This window comes from Colias eurytheme, chromosome 5, assembly GCF_061535395.1.
Source record: "Colias eurytheme isolate Ceu_HAF_F1 chromosome 5, ilColEury1 Martin Lab GWU primary, whole genome shotgun sequence".
In the NCBI taxonomy this organism is placed as follows: Eukaryota; Metazoa; Arthropoda; class Insecta; order Lepidoptera; family Pieridae; genus Colias; species Colias eurytheme.
In genome coordinates, this window is record NC_142984.1 from 5,543,589 (window position 1) to 5,561,899 (window position 18,311).

An 18,311-nucleotide genomic window follows, 5' to 3' on the forward strand; every position below is an offset into this window, starting at 1 on the left:
ATCGGTTCAGCCGTTCTTGAGTTATGCGCTTACCAACACATTTTGCGATTTGTTTTTATATAGAAAGACTAGCGGTCCGCCCCGGCTTCGCCCGTGGTACATAATATTTACGTTTTCTCTACATAAAAACCATCCTCGTACTTCAAGGAATATAATAAAAAAAGAATTATCGAAATCGGTTCAGCCGTTCTCGAGTTATGCGCTTACCAACACATTTTGCGATTCATTTTTATATATAAGATAAGGCTTGATATTAACGAAATTGTAAGATAAACAAAAGTACATTTTATATCTCATGCTTAGGTAATACATTCATACAATAAACTTACTTTCAGTTTATTTTTAACAAGGTTTCCGCCCGCGGCTTCGCCCGCGCAGTCAAAGAAAAACCCGCATAGTTCCCATCCCCGTGAGATTTCCGGGATTGCGTCATTTTCCCGGGATAAAAAGAAGCCTATGTCCTTTCTCGGGTATCAAAATATTATCTCCATACCAAATTTCATGAAAATTGGTTCAGTAGTTTAGGCGTGATTGAGTAACAGACAGACAGACAGAGTTACTTTCGCATTTATAATAATATATAAGTATGGATACACAGCTATTATTAACTCTAGATGTCAAAGCATTGCAGTCTTCATTACGACTAATTGGGTATGGTTATATTCAAATAATCCATTTTTATTAAATAACTGGCTTAATCGAGAAAAGTAATATTAAACATGATGAATATTTAGTTCCTACCTATGTGACACGAATATCATAATTAATAATACTATAAATTAAATTATAGAGGATAAAAGAATATCTAAAAGGATAGAATACTTTTGGTTACATGTGTGTCTTAATAATACATATTATGAAAGGCAGCACATACCTATATGGGATCTTGGGACTAAATTCCAAGTTTCAGTTGGGATTTATTACCCTATGTTACTAGGGTTATTAAAATTATAATGGTTGGGTGGCAGAAGTTGGTGACGAGAACTTCTCTATGCCTCCAAAAGTCCATAAAAACACAGATCCTATGCTTGATTTCTCTCCGGATCCTGCTGTGATTATGACTATGTTTGGGACTAAAACAATATTTTATTCGTATCTTGGGTAAAAAACTCAATAACGCTTGTACAAAAACATCCAAAACGCAAAATGTTCTATTCCTTTTTTCAGTTAAAACTACACAAAGCATTCACTATGCTCTGATAGTCTCACAATTGAAGAAACCCAAAAGAGTGGTTAGATAAAAGCACTTTATATTAGGTATCTGAAAAAGCTTGAACTGGTATCTATGACAAAGCATACTATGTTGTTTATATACCTAGGTAGATACTACTAAGTAATGTTAATTCCAAGTCCATAGTAGATATTAATTCATCAATAAATCTTATTAGATATATAAAAATCTTATTTAATTATATAACATAGCTTTTTGTTTTTTCTACAATAAGTTCTGCCAGTAACGGGTTCATGACAATTGAATTCGTTTCACATTTTTTGACTTTAATGTAAACATAGGTATCTTGACGGGAGCTTAATAGGGTCTATACGGGTAAATTCTTTCAAGTGATGTGTTGTTTTTCCCAGAAACAGTAACATAAGAATCCCATTTTCCTTTGAACGTTATGTTTTTCTCTCCACGTGAATATATAAATAGATTATATAAATCTTCTTTTGTACGTTTCAAATAATTTTTCATTGAACTATGTTTTTTCTAATGTAGTTGTCTTGGTCTCAATATTCAAAGAACTTTCCAGTATAAAAGTAGAAATAAGCTATAATACATTGCCGTCAGGCTGTCGCCTTTAGGAATACTGCTTGGCTAACGTAGTAAACAAAGTCAAGAGGAATTTTATAGGTTAGTACTAGAAAGAGTAAAAGACTAAAACCATTTTATTTTACTAGCATTTAATGTGTGCTAATAACAATGGCTTTTCAACGATTAGATCATTAAACTAATTGCAAAGAAAAGAAGTAACAGAAGTGAATAGGTACTTCGTTTAGTTGTATTACCGTACTTGATTTCCTAACTCTTATAACTTACCTGGATACTAGTTTATTCTTTGAACTTCGCTCATATAAAATAAATAATGTATGCGTGTACACACGTAAGAAGTGAAACTTCTTTATGACCTTAAAAATGTCACGAGTATGGCGTAACGCAAAAATGTCACGCGTACGGCGTAACGCAAAAATGTCACGCGTACGGCGTAACGCAAAAATGTTACACTAAATTTTTGTCCAACCCCGATAAAGAAGTTTTACTTCAAAAATATACTTTTACTAATTTACTATCCATTTAAATTAATTGATGTTCACTTTCACCAATCAGATCGATACAATTTATCATAGAATTATTTAATATTTCTCTATAATGGAGAGGATGAAAACATCGCAGTTGCTATTAAGACGTTGATTGAAGTTATCCAATTCACTTATAGTGAAGTGGGCTCGGTTGTTTACTCGCTGACCCCGCGTCAACGTTTGAGTTAAGCGAACCCCTCGATAGCAAAGTGCTAATTTAATGTCTCTATTTACTATTTACGTATTTTGTAATACTTGAACACTTCTCATTGGAATCTTGATTTACTAATTGTTCTTTTTTTGTACAATTTCGAACGCTTAAAAAAGTCAGCTTAAAAACTTGCGGATAGCAATAATTGTCCTGTCAATAGCTGTGTCGCAAATGTCATTCATAGCTGTTGATATTTTCTGTTTCTCTAGCTAATTTATAAATGACTTTCGCGAAATAATTAAAACAGTGATATACCTACCGTTTTTCATTAGCGCATCGATTTAACAATAATATAGTCTGCGTCAACAAGCTTTAATTTAAATAATAAACATTAATTAAGCATAACTTTTTTTTGAATAAATAAAATAAAATGAAGTCCACTTATTCTTACCATATGGAATTTTAAAATAAAACTGATAGGTAAATAATAACTAAACAGCATACAAAATAAAAATAATATCATTCATCTTATTCCTTCTATAAGTTCCCATCTCAAAAGTTTACACATAAACGGAAATCTATCATTAACAAACTATATAAATCCGTTATCCAAGAACTCCGCGCATTAAAACTTTCCAACAACAATGCTCCATACAAAAACGCTAAATCTCTCAACAAACATGTAAAAAGAGCACGTCTCGTTAGGGAGTACCCATCGAACATACTTGTGTGTGTCAATTATTCATCTGTACGTCGATAATGGAACAATCCTGTCGGCTTCGCAAAGAGGGGCTGTCAGCGCTAGCCGTAATGGTATATTTACTGTGATGCCGCGGAAAAAGCGATCCTATTTAGTGCGTCGAAGAGGCAAACGCAATTAATGCTAAGTTTAAATTACCACAATGATTCGACCTACACCATCCATTAGCAAGTATACGAACTCTTCCCACGTGTACATAGTGAATAGTTGGATAGTCAGTTTATTCCTAAGCGTTGGAGACAGTAGCGTAGGGCAATTTAAAATAATTTTTACGGTAAATAATTCAGTGTTAGGTATAGTGTTTTTAAAATCTATAAAAATATCTGTATGTTGTAAGATCATGTAATAGAGGAAACAAGAAAATATTATAACAAGTGCAAAATCCAATTACATCATACACAATACAAATAACTCAATTGATTATTACAACTGTCTAGTTTGAGATATTAATCGTAATTCTATTACTCCTCCGATAATTACATTTGAAATCAAATAACATTATTATAATCCTTACCTCAAGTAGGCAAGTAATTGAAACTGAAACAAAATGTTTGGCAAATAAATACATAACGCGATATATTACGCTCAAAATAATCTCAACACGAATATTAATTCACTTAATGTTGGTTATGGGCCCAGGGGACGCGTTGTGGCGTTTTTATATCTCCCACTTTCCATTGATGCTATAAATTTAATAGCATCAACAAGCCAGCAGTTAAACGGATTTTTAGTACTTTTTTAATATAAAAATAGGAAAGGGACAGTCTCCTGACTGGGTTTTTACAATCGTACACCCAGCACGTTACAATTAGTACTATGATCTTCTGAGAAATGTGTAACTGAAAGCTATTTTTCCAGCTTTGATTATTATCTTGACTGAATTGTTAATAAATCATTTAATCAAAATAGGTTTTCTTATGTAACTATATACGTATTTATACAATTTCTAATCTAATTCTTTCGTGTTCTTACTATGATTCGCATGAATGTTGACATTATAATTATTATACATATCTATAGGTAAGTACTCTACACTTATCCATACCAATTATATTGATTTTCCCTATCACTGTAATCGAGGGCTTGTATCTTTTGTAGTTTTGTGTTACCGATCCTATGTTACACAAAGAATCGTTATGGATAATTATAGATGGGGTTTGGTATTAATTTCCTCTTCCTGCTCGTGCGCCTCTACCTAGTATCTCGGAAAATATTTATTTTTGTAATGGTCAATAATTTATAAGTTCTGACTTCACCTCCAGCAAAAATAGTAAAATCATTTACAATGCCCTACCCTTTAAAATATTATTTCAAAAGTCTCTATTTTTTATAAGATATAGAGCGGCTTCGTCGTCCGTATTAAATTTAGTATACAAAATTTAATAACATAATTCAATTTGGTTAGAAGAATATTCACAGTAAAAACAAAGTTAAGGTATTCCTACATACTTAGTTGCAATAGTCGCTTCAGCGTAATATAGAAGAATATTCCGTATCGCTTGTGGTTTTTATATCTAGCTACTTTATGGGGTCGTGGTGGACGAGGAAACTAATAAGACTTCAATGGTTAGCCTGCTCTATATTATTTACACATAAGCAATTACGTGAACACAGGGGTCGATTACAATCATAGTGTAAACAATGTTATTACAATGTTGCTTCGTTGAATAATTCAAAGATTTTTATAAAAAATATTTTAATTGAAATACATTCTGTTGATGGCACCACATAAATGAACTACGCTTTGTTAAAATAAATCATAAAAGCTCTTTGAATCTATCTCCTCTATCTACTGGTTCTAAGAATATGATGTACAGTAAACAAAAGTAGGTATGTGAAATGAGAAATTATAAAATACGTAGGTATTAAGTTAAACGTATTTCTTACCATATCAAAGAAATATTTTCTTACAAACAATACAGATTATAATTCTTGTTACTATTGTATTTTCTACTTGCCCTTAGCTTTGAAGAATAATTAAGTCTTTGTATGTACCTATTATTACAAGAAATATGAAATGCGGAAAAGCTTTTATTATATTTTTTACTATAATATTATTTCACACAAGCAGCTTGTTCCGGTTTCTCCGGGGTAATAGCAGATAAAGAACAATAAAAAATGTAAAGAAAGTGTAAATTTTACAAAAAAATTAATTCGATTTTGATCAAATCATAATTCTTAAAAGACATAGGTATTTTACTAATATTATAAAGCTGAAGAGTTTGTTTGTTTGTATGAACGCTCTCAAGCACTCCAGAACTACTGGTCCGATTTGAAAAATTCTTTCAATGTTGGATAGCCCATTTATTAAGGAAGGCTTATAGGCTATTATATATCATCACCAACAGAAGAGGAGAAATGCAGGTGAAACCGCGGAGCACAGCTAGTCAATAATAAATGTCATATTATGATGTGAAAACTATCATGATACTAGAAAACAATAAAAATAAATAAACTTACACTGTAACTAAGTCGGTCGATACGGCAATAAAACATTTATTACATACACTTGTAGTATAGCGAGCGGCAATTAAAAGTTGAAACTTTTAACGGGGTACCTACTCAAGTTTCATAGGTTATTATTGTACTGAAATAAATTTACTAGACACCATTATGTGGATTATGTTTTAATATGATAATGATACGTTAGCGACACCACAGAAGTGATACGTTCAATTTATTTTATGGCTTCTGACGAATATAATGCGACAAATTTTGAGTAACTATCTACATATTTATAACTATAACAACGTAGGTAGCCCTTTGTACGCCCGGAAAGTACAATTGTAATAGAATATTTTGTTTTGCCTACTCAAACCATTTGTCATTAAGTGCATATTATTATATCCATAATATAGCAGATTTTTTGTACATTTCTGATTTATAAAAGCATATAAATCAATGTAGTTTAGGTAATGAATAAACACGTAAGTTTCAGTCATGAAACTTACTTTTTAAACAATAAATGCGAACGTTACTTAATTTTGAATTATTTTTTTAAATAAATTCTAACAGGTGTACCTATAACAAATTTTTAATTTTAATAGAACTCAGTTCTCTGCTTATTACTTTTACTAATGCCATTACATTTAGAGCACTGAATAATTAAGTTTCCATTATTCATATTAGTTCACATTTTTCAATATTTTACTTGCCAATTTTACAAAAGTTAGTTAGGTAGGTACTTACTTATAATATTATATAAATTATTTTTGGATGCACTATTAATAATAAGTAATAAGTATAGTCGTATTGTTTTTTCATGACTCTATAGTACAATTTGCGTAATGTACTGTTTTCCTTTTTTGTTATATTATGAATTGTACCTACAGTTATTGAAATGCGTCTACTCATCCTATACATGCGATGATTTTATATACACATAGATACTAGAAGTCACTAGTCGTGGTTCAGATATTCAAATAAAAATTAAATATACTAAGACATAGGTACGCAATGTAGAGTTCCGTAGTTGCTAAGGCTGCAGGTACTTAAGTCATAATGTAACTAAATTTCAATAGAATTTTGTATAAAACTTCTACTACATTCAAAATTTTTAGTTTTCCATGTACTCTTATAAGTCATCTTATAAGTTGTTCTATTGTTACTCCTTAACTTAGAACTTGGCTGAGATAGTTTCTCCTTGAAATTTTTGTTACGGCACTTTTTCTAAAAAACTTTTTTTGACTTTTTCTAAAAAACATCAATACTTACCAATATATCTATACTTATAATATTATAGTAGGTGGTAATATTTGGAATTTGATCATTAAAATTATTCCTCTAGCAGAAAGAAGAGGCTATTTTTCCCGTCCCGGCTTTTTTTTCATTATTAGCGGATGAACCAAACTAACAAACTTTTCAGCTTTATTACATTAGTATAGATTGTTATAAAACCGTCAATGATCTGAATTTTGTTTACAGGTCGGGAATTACCGGGTCAAAATGTAGTATCAGTTGCACCCATTGAAGTCCCAGATGGTAAGTCGAAAATATATTTTCACAATATGGTCATTATTAATTCATATAAGTTTTGATATTTTGACCTTTACACTTTTGAATAGTAGAGACTGTGCTCGTAACTTCAATTGCGCGTGTGTAGATTCAAATTCAAATTAACCAAAATAAATTAAATGATGCCGAGGACTAATAGTATAAAAAAAAACCAGTTTCATCAAAAATATTAAAGCATACAAACAATATTAATTTAATGATCTTTTAAGTATTTTGCTGGCATATAAAAAGAAGTAAATACATTATATGCGCTTTATAAATAACATAGCGTGAGCACTATCCTCTTGTTACCTACATAATGTTTCTATTAAAACCAGCATACGCTTTCTTTTAATAAACTACAGTACTTAATCATGCGAGATATAAACTAAAATATTATTCCATGCATTTATTATGTCATGAAAATGCAGTATAATATGCACGTTAATAATTCAGTTTTAAATTGTATAAATCTATGAATAAATAAAATAGGAACACATTTCTCAGAAACACAGTTAAAACGGCGGATTACCAAATCTATTTGTCACCCGGTTAGAGGTATCGTACGGGGCTTGTTCAGCTGTTATTTCTCTACATTAATTATTTCAATGGCACTACAGCAAAGCTGCAGACGTAATTCTCCCTAATTAGCGCTATACACAGCTATATTAATACGAGTTATGGTCCTTTCCACATAAATAAGAATGTAAAATGTTTGCATGAGTAACCAAAAGTGAAATAAAGGTTTTAAGTTGTTGTTAGAGTTATAATGTAGTTGGTAGCCGCGCGGTCCTTTGACTTAAAAAACTTTTGACTAAAATTTAGTGCATAGTTTTACAAGCTTTTATGCAAAATAACTTCCTTATTTTCAATTTACTTATGAGGGTGCTGTTCGTTATTTACACGGCGGACTACGTAATAAAGTGTAAAAACTTTAGAACATAAATCTAGTAAATAGCAATTTTAAACGGAATAACAGAAATGTAGAGGAACATTTAAAAAATATGTCTAAAATTAAATTCTAGCTAGATGTGTTAATAGTCGTCGAGCTATTAACAATACAAATTTTAATAACCATTTCAGGGTAAAACGACTGATTGTTCGCGACAAATTGCTTCGCTTAGATTACTTACGTGATAGTAATAAGTGGAGTTTTGTTCGGAAATGGCAACTTTTGTTATTTTCAGAGAAGTAAAATACCCGCCTTTTAAATTTGTGCAGTGTTGCCATTTTACAACAAAATATTTCTTTTATTTTTTTACATGTTTGCCATTCATAGCAATTAAATAAATAGACAGTTACAGAATCTGTCATTTAAGTAAAAAAGTTCAGCTTGAAATTTGTAATACCATCTTTTATTTTCCTACTCCACTTTCCTATTTCATAATAGGCTCAATGACAAAATGGACAAATATTAATTTCAATAAAAAGTATTCGAATTGAATTGAATACGTTATAATAGGCATTCTAAAATTCTTATTAATAATATTTCAAAGTACTCATTTGCGTTACATTTCCTACTTTTACTGCATACGTACAAAAAAACATAAAAATTGATAGGTAATTCAGTTACAATTTTCCATTAACGTGAACAAAGAACAAAGCAAATAATAGAAAGGCTTTGGATTAGCAGTTACGGATACGATACAACACATTAATATAATATTGAACTAACAACGCCATTCATTTTACTAGTGTTCTATCCAAAAGCTAACTTCAACCTTTTAAAGGTTCAAAGCCGTAATTTTCTATACTATTTGGCTATAGGAATTACGCGCGTTATCCCCATGTTTTTTTTCTTCTAAGTGCAGTAGGATTTTATTGTAAACTCGTTGCGTCTTTCCAAACTATACAAGGCCAGTACGCAACGGTGTGAAACTAATCCCGTATAGTTTGGAAATAACTTTTTTACAAAGTTCTTCCAATCTATACAGCAGTAGTACGCAAATACTCGCGTATATTTTGTAGTGAAGTAAGTAAGAATAGCGCTCCAAAATATACAGCGCCAGTACGCATGCGGACTAATCGTGTATGTTTCGGAGTAAGCACGGCCGCGGCGTCTTTCCATTGCTCGCGTTTATATTATTGTATAATGTATTGCTGTTTTGAAATCTATTATTAAAATGCATGTGTATTGTGTATATAATGGTGCGTACTGATCGTATATTTTTTGTATCGAGGATGCTTGTGTCTTCGTTCCCGACTATACTGCACGACTTACAATAATTATTGACAATATGTAGTGCTAAAATGTAAGAATCTAATAAGTCCAGAAGAAGACGGTTGCGAGGCGACCGACGGAGCCCCGCGAAGCGGGGCTCCTATTTTTGTGTAGTTAAAAAAAACACGAACCTAACCTAACCCATAGGTAACCCTTATAATATATGTTACCTATTTATTTTTCTAAGCTTACCTAATAATATTTTAAATATTTATTCCATATTTTACTGAATCAATCAAGAAGAATAAAAGTAGGTAGATATAGCTGTACAAGTCTTAGATTGCCTATATATTTATTATTTCGCTCAAGCGTAAGTTGTGTAGTAGCTATATATTTTAGTTATACAACATATTTTGCGTACTGATCGTGTATAGTTTGGAACGAAGAAGCAAGCATCCGCGTTACAAAGTATACACGATCAGTACGCAAAATTCGTGTATATATTGTTATAACAAACTTAAAAACAGCATTACAAAGTATACACGAGCAGTTTCCTATGGTTGCGTTCTGGCTATGTATAGTTTGGAAATACGCAAACTCGTTTTATCTCAAATCACCTTCTTTTGATTATAGTTCCAGGTCCAAAAAACTCATTCACCAACAAATTAACGCGTATTTGTTAAAATTCATTTAGCAAACATGTTTCAGGATTTTAATTAAGTTTTACACTCATTATTGTATATTTAAAGTTAAATTTACAGAGCTTCTTAGAACTAATAACATGTTAATTGTATACTTCAATCATGCTACCGGCTACAGATACAAAACATTGGCTTTATTTTATAATTAAAATATATTTAAATTTAATTAAATGTCAATTTAATTTAATCATTTTAAATCGAGGTATTTTTAATGGATATTAATGACAAATATAGGCTACTTATGATCAACAGCCATTTTAATTTGAATATCACTTTAGCATTTGTAACAAAGGAAAAATATATTGCCTATTTGGAAATTGTAATAATTTACACCTGAAATCAAATAGGTAATATCACAGGTAATATTATCTGAATTCAACTCAAGTGGATAATAAGGAGGATAATAGTATTGGTGTCCTTGTCAGCTGTATCGATCAAATAACCTACAAAGTAAAACTGACTCAAATGAGACATCAATTTATTATGTGAAAAAATTGTTTTGCTGTCTTTATGGTATGTACGAGTAGCTACAGAGATTAATAAGTTTATTTTTAATAATTGTGTTATTACCGCCGGCATTAAGGTAATCAAATGCTAATTAAGTTTTTAATTATAACGATGTAATTTAAGGGAGATTGTAAAAAAGCGTTGATATGAAAATCGTGAAATGCTTCAATTAACAAAATACAAAACAAAGTATTATAATTTATCATACACTAGCGACCCGCCCCGGCTTCGCACGGGTGCAATGCTGATACTAAATACACTACAGAAAAACTGTGAACGTTGTATATAAAAAAAGCGGCCCCGCTCCGGCTTCGCACGGGTATAAAATATATAGCCGGGCGGCCGGCCGGTACCGCCGCAAACGCTACGTCCCGCAATTTTTAAATCTGTAATATCTTCTAAAATATTCACTAAAATCATACGGTGTAAAGGGCCATATAGATCTATATTAAATGAACAATGTATTCAAGGTTAAATACCATTGGTTAAGTATTTATGCTGTATTGGTTAAAATCGCTTCGAAAATTAGCCATTATTTGTCGTAAAAAGTAAATGACAAAAAAAAGGTATTGTGGGTTATCCATAAGAGATAGACATGTACCATCGCGGACTTTTCTGTAGACCTTTTCAATGTGTATAATACTTAGTACATTATTATGATAAAACTCGTAGGTTTCAGCCTGCGTTTGCAATTTAAGCGGAAAAAATGTATTTTTTTACGACATCACATTAGAAACCTCAAAAATAACAGTACTTCTCCACTATTTAATGGATGTTATTATACATATAAACCTTCCTCTTGAATCACTCTATCTATTAAAAAAACCGCATCAAAATCCGTTGCGTAGTTTAGAAGATTTAAGCGTACAAAGGGACATAGGGACATAGGGACAGGGAAAGCGACTTTGTTTTATACTACGTAGTGATGATAGGACGACATACAACATCTTGTAGGTATTAATTTAAAAATTTTATTTATATTATTTAATATTTTTATTTTTTGATAAGTAACTACCCATTTATTGGTCAGACTATAATTCATTTCGTTTATTTATAATATTCGTCTTTTAAATAATTAATTTCATCACGTGTGTTATTTACCTTTCACACCCATTGAATTTGTTTACTGTATACACGTTAAATTTGAATTAAATAAATATAAACAAGTGAATATAATAATTAATAATAAATTATTTGTGTAATATGTATAACGATGTTACACCTACAATGTTCTGCAGCCCAAGTAGGTATACTTAATAATTTTCAATTACCTCGACTTGTTTGTGTAAATGAACTTGTATTACCTCCAATAAAATATGATTGGTATTTTTTCAAATCTCTGGGGAATCAAAATTATTCTTTAATATTACACTCCCCCAACAAAGTATTTTTCTCGCAATTTTCCTAGTAGGTATAATTAAATAACAGAAATTAATTTGACAGATGAACTTGCTATATTATTATGTATATCTACTTAACAGAGTTTTATCGAAAACATAAATCTTTACATAAAAAGTACCTACGTATCTAATAATAAATACTTTAGCGTGCCATAATTATTTGAGTGCCTTGTTTATTTTCTTTCTAACTGTTGAAAGATTTATTTACGATGTTTTAAAGTTATCAGGACAGTTCTTTGGCATATTATGATAATATTATATGCTGTTACATATTTTGTAACACAAGGGTGTAATACTGACATGATTTAAAAGAGCAACTATGGAGTTTCTTACCGGTTCTTCTCCGTAGATACTGCTTTCCGAATCGATGGTAAATGTTAACAATATGTAATGACGATTTAAAAGTGATTCTAGAAGAAGTCTAATTGAATAAATATTAAATAAATGTTTGAGTTGAATTGATACACTTTTTTTGTGCTTTTATAGAATTTTCCATTGGTTCTGGTCGTACATTATTATGGAAAATTTGCGTTTAGCTCTCACTACTAAGGTTTCTTCCATGTTCAATTACAGATTTTATAACGAAAATTATTTTGAAGTAATTTTCTCATAATACTTGAAAATAATACCGAGATAAAGTATATGATAGAATTTAATAATACTATATTTCAACTATTTAACATTATAAACTTTCCACAATTAAGTACCTAATAACCAATATGATATGATAAAAGTGGCATTTACACCATGAATAGGAACCTTAAATTATATTACATATATTCAATATTCATAAAATTCGAAAGCGGTTCGATTCTTCAGCACAATACAATAATGCATCGTGCAAGTACCTACAGCATACCTACGCTACACGTGTCGCCAAATGAACTCTATCTTCATTTAAAACACGTGAACCGTATAAATTACGTACCTAGGAAAGCTTTTACATTACTATATTTAGATTTTTTCACATCAGCTCGTGATACATTATTTCACCGGCGAAAGAGTGATACAACGACAAACCGCTATTTGTCGTGGTGGGCCGGGCATAAATCACGCACCCCAGCGCAGACACGGTGGCACCTACATATCGCCTAACCGCGCGTTTACATAGCACAAGCGTGCGACTCGATTTTACAGCTATCGTGAACGCATCAAATAAAGTTGACTAAAGCTGACTAAACTGTTGTGGTTATAGCGTGAGGAACACATGCGAGGTTTACTATTCGACGTTTATTAGTTTTCACATATAAAGGTATCATAAACAAAATACATATTGGTACAAATAAAATAGAATCTAGTTCAATGAACACCAGTTTCTGTAGAGTAGATATTGTAATAGAATATTTCAAATATAAATTAATGTTTATATTCTATAAGAAAATTTATTTACCCAACATTTAATTGCATGCCATGGTTGTTTTACCTCATAATAATGTCTCTATGTAATTCTAGGCAATTCTGATAAAATATTAAGTTCAATATTGTTAAAATATTGTCTAAACTAGATTATTCTTCTAATTTTTCTTCAACATTATATTTTTATAATACGCCATTCGTTTCTTTAGAATACTCACAGAATAGAAATCATTATTTAATTACCTACTTATAATTAATTAGTGCGTAAGTGGTAAATCGCTTCAGCTCCCAACTATATTCGCATACTTAACCTAGTCTAGGAGACCCCATTCTATAAAGTTATTCCATTAGGTATTTTATTTTTAGTAAACATGTTTACCTTGTCTTCGTACAGAGATTGTAATGAATATCTACTTTCAGAGTCGATGTACCCAAGATTTGCTGAGCCAATACCAAATGTCACCGTCACTGTCGGCAGAGATGCTTTGTTGGCCTGCGTTGTTGACAATTTAAGAGGATTTAAGGTATGGCTCTACTTTTTTCTTCATAACAAAATGGAAAGAAACGTAGATTGGTAATTAGAAAAAAGGCCTCTGTTAATAAAATAAAATAAGAACCACGAAAAAAATGATCAGTTATTGAACAGTTAACGTGAAACTTGAATCGCACAAAGACGATAATGTTTCTTGCGAATTTTTTTACAATTTGTGTTTGTTTCAGGTGGCTTGGGTGCGGATGGATACCCAGACAATTCTGAGCATCCACCACAACATCATAACGCAGAACCCGCGCATCAGCCTGTCGTACAACGACCACCGCTCGTGGTACCTGCACATCAAGAACGTGCAGGAGGTCGACCGTGGCTGGTACATGTGCCAGGTCAACACTGACCCCATGCGCTCCAGGAAGGGCTATTTACAAGTTGTAGGTTAGTTATATATGTATAAATACAAGGAGAAAAAGTCGAGCAATTTCAGTTAATTATTTATCTTTAGGTAGTAATGTGTATTATTAAAAATATATATTGAATAGTACAGACGATATTCATTGTTGATTCAAGAAAAATTTTAGCGTTTTTGACACTTTAGATAACATATTTCCTAACATACTTAGTTATTATATAAAAAAAATACTAAAAGATGCATTTCCTCAAATTGAATCAAGTCTTCACAAGGGTAATTAAATTTCATAGTTGAAACAACACTCACATCTAGTTAAGCAATTCCATGTAGCATCACTAAATGCCTCGCATGCAACCTAATTAGTTCTACATAGCGCGAGCGCCAGCGAACATTACTTGAAAAGCATTGATGTTGTTTGTTCCGTTAAATTATTGCACAATTCATCGTAACTTTAAACTCGTGGTAATGAGGAATTGCCACTAAGACCTCATTCACACGAGAGCTTTTTTAACGTCCGTTAAAAAAGCGTCCAAATAGAACAAATGCATTCCCAAGTATATGTTCACACGTCAGCGCTTTTAAAGCGCGACGCTTTTTTATCGCGCAGTGTTCTATTTTCAACGCTCGGCGTTAGGCGTTAAATAAAATAGACCATAGGAAACTTCTTACTATTATTCAGAGGAGCGCTAAAAAAGCGCCGGCGCTGCGTTCAGTATGCCGCACGCTCGCTCAGCGGTAGCACGTGTTTGTTGTGCTTATAATCATCAGAAAATCGATACGATGTCGTGGATTGTTGATCCCGAACTATTAATTACTAGATTTCCGCCCGCGGCTTCGCCCGCGTTTTCAAAGGAAAACCCGCATAGTTCCCGTTCCCGTGGGATTTCCGGGATAAAACCTATCCTATATGTTAATCCAAGTTACCCTCTATATGTGTGCTAAATTTCATTGTAATCGGTTCAGTAGTTTTTACGTGAAAGAGTAACAAACATCCATACATCCATACATCCATACATCTATACATCCATACATCCATACAAACTTTCGCCTTTATAATAGTATTAAGATTAAGATTAAGATAGATGTGGAGTCTCGTCCGTTCCTGTATTCAAAATCGTTATAGACATTTGAAAATAATTAAAAAAATTCCGGGGTATTGCCTTAACTCTTCGTACAGTGTCACAAACTGCCCTTTTAAGTATCTCTGTTCATTCAGAGGATGTACCCAGAATGCCTTTTGTTTTATTTTTCGTCTTTTAATAACACAAATCGCTAGTGCCAATCTTTCTTTCTTTCTTTCTTTCAAATATACCTAACATATAAAAATTAAAACAGTAGGTATTTTTATCATATTCCTTTAAGTAACATGTTTATCGATGACGAGTTTGAACAAATACCTAAATAGGTACCTACAAGTGGTTTATTAAGAACAAACTTTCCGAGGAATTCTAAGCAAATATAATAATATAAATATCATAAAGATATTACGCAACTGACATTACGTAATTATTTTAGCAGAAACCATTTCCACGTCTTACTGAAGCCAGAGACGAGACATGAGTGATTTTAAAGCGTTAGTATGAACAACCACAGAGAGAACGTTTAAAAAGCGCCAACGCCGGGTTTTAACGCAACGCTTTTTTAACTCTCGTGTGAATGAGGTCTAACAAGTTCAACTGTATAATGATGCTAATTTGGCTTCATTAAAGCTTCATCCTTACGCTGTAATTTTATATCCTGATTTCAGTATATTAGAGTAGAAAATTACGTTTTACTAATTTAGATACTGTTTTTAGTATGTTATTTATTTCGAAGTTTACAACGCCAGTGTTTTCACAGATAAACTAAATGTACCTATAATATTTACCTAGCATAATTTCCGAGAAAATACTGTTAGTGGTTCGAGGAATTGCAGTGTTGTATCTTTCGCTGATGGCCATAGTTGTATTATCAAAATGTAAATGCATTTATACCTTTTCCCCGATTATTTTGTCGTAAGATCATAAAATTATTATTCATATACATAATTTCAATTCAATACATTCTATTTATCGACATGATTTGACTATTCGCATAACAAAATTAATAATGCAGAAAATTTACACGATATTGAAAAAGTTTGCGACCTGAGAGCCATTGCTCATAATATGTGACACAGTATCATCATAATTCATACGCAAACATTACGCAAAGTTAGTAAATTAAACCCTATTCAATGTAACGCCATAATACTTCCTCTAGTTAATTAAGGGATCGAACAATTCGTACAGTGCCTCCATCAATCATCGACAACATGACGTCTACGGACATGGTGGTGCGGGAGGGAGCTGATGTAACCCTAGTGTGTCGGGCTTCCGGCTATCCGGAGCCTTATGTGATGTGGAGGCGGGAGGACGGCCAGGACTTTAACTATAATGGAGAATCAGGTATGCTCACAATCAACTTTCTGCTTTAAGTATTATCTTTAAACTGTTTAAGGTGTGTGTGTGTATAAGAAGACGATAGAAAGAACGAAATGGCCTATTCTATACATGATTATTTACCTATCATCTAATTTCAGCAATTACACTAATAAAAGCTTCGTATTAACAGAATAACGACGTTAAATTAAAATATAACAATTTGAGCAAATGTTGTTTTTCAAATAGCTTTACAAAATTTAGTAGTCAATACAAATGCCCTAAACGATCCTATTTTATTTCAACTGCGATAACAACTGTTACGCCTCGTTTATTCTTTTTCATGTACCATAAACCTGAGCAAAACCGGTTTTCAAATAAATACGTAAAAACCTGACCTTTAATAAATAAGGCCTAACATTTTGCTTTGTGTCCGAATATAGCATTAATAATCAATTACCGTTGCGTTACTTGCATTGATAATTGTATTCAAACATGTAGGCGAGAAGCTCATTAAATTGTATACTCTGTTTACCGATCTATTCAAAGCCATCAAGATGTTTCATTTCCTATAGCAGAGATGTATATATTTATAATGAAGGAGGAGATTATAGACCATAACTAATTTTCAATTGATGTCCCTGATCTTTGCTCCTACGGCATATTAACTATGTTTATTACGTTTCAACATGTTTGCTTTAAATTTTATGAAGGTGAAAAATATTCATTGATGACTACTCATCTACATTTTTCTATTAACTTGTTTTAATATGTACGCACTGTAATCTGATCTCTAATAAAAAATAAATTAAAATAAAAAATCTAATAATCAAGGTACCATTGCACCTGTATATCATTTTTCTCTCTCTTCAACAGTAAGCGTGGTTGACGGTGAAACACTCACGATAACGAAGGTGTCCCGATTACACATGGGAGCCTACTTATGTATAGCGTCTAATGGCGTGCCTCCTTCGATTAGTAAACGCATCATGTTAATGGTTCAGTGTGAGTATTACCAAGAATTACATTAAGCCGAAGTTAAGCCCGAGTGGATTACTTTGAATACGTAAAGCTCGACTGCAGTAAGAATAGACTGAAACATCCATATTCCCTGTAGCGTTAGTAAACAGATTTGATGTGGAAACATATTCAGGGAGCAAATCTGTTGACTATTTAAGGAGCAGAGCTATTTCGAAATCATAACCTATACAAGAACCACTCATATGTTTATTGGTTTAAATTGGATCAGATTTTTTCATTTGGAAAAATATGGACCGTAATTTTTTAACTTCAAATCTAATTCACGTATTTTGGCAATCCCTTTTAAATATGTGTACGAATCTGTCAGCCGATTAAAGTTAGCTGCTATTTTTGGACTTTGTCGGTGGAAAATTTCAATTTAATATTTACAGTGAATTGAATTATGATCGTAAGCGGATTGCATAAAGCGTACAGAAATATAAGCCTTTGCCGTAGTTTTTTTCATTTTTAATGTTTAGCTTTAGCAAATAAATTACTGCAACGTAAGGATTTAATTCTAAAATATGATTGTTGTATAATTTTATAACAAACTAGCGGTCCGCCCCGGCTTCGCCCGTGGTACATATTTACGTTTTCTCTACATAAAAACCATCCTCGTACTTCAAGGAATATAATAAAAAAAGAATTATCGAAATCGGTACA

At 31.9% G+C, this 18,311-nt stretch overlaps 1 protein-coding gene across 4 annotated transcripts in view; it reads left to right on the plus strand.

The window, feature by feature from the left end:
* The window catches only part of LOC149908453 (lachesin-like), a 75,111-nt gene that overhangs the window by 51,590 nt on the left and 5,210 nt on the right, over positions 1-18,311 (plus strand). For all 4 annotated transcript variants that reach the window (XM_090101927.1, XM_090101924.1, XM_090101926.1 and 1 more), the window contains exons 2-6: positions 7,134-7,190; positions 13,748-13,851; positions 14,048-14,255; positions 16,500-16,655; positions 17,505-17,633. In XM_090101927.1, the coding sequence (XP_089958053.1) occupies positions 7,134-7,190; positions 13,748-13,851; positions 14,048-14,255; positions 16,500-16,655; positions 17,505-17,633 (654 nt within the window). The remainder of the gene's footprint in view (positions 1-7,133; positions 7,191-13,747; positions 13,852-14,047; positions 14,256-16,499; positions 16,656-17,504; positions 17,634-18,311) is intronic.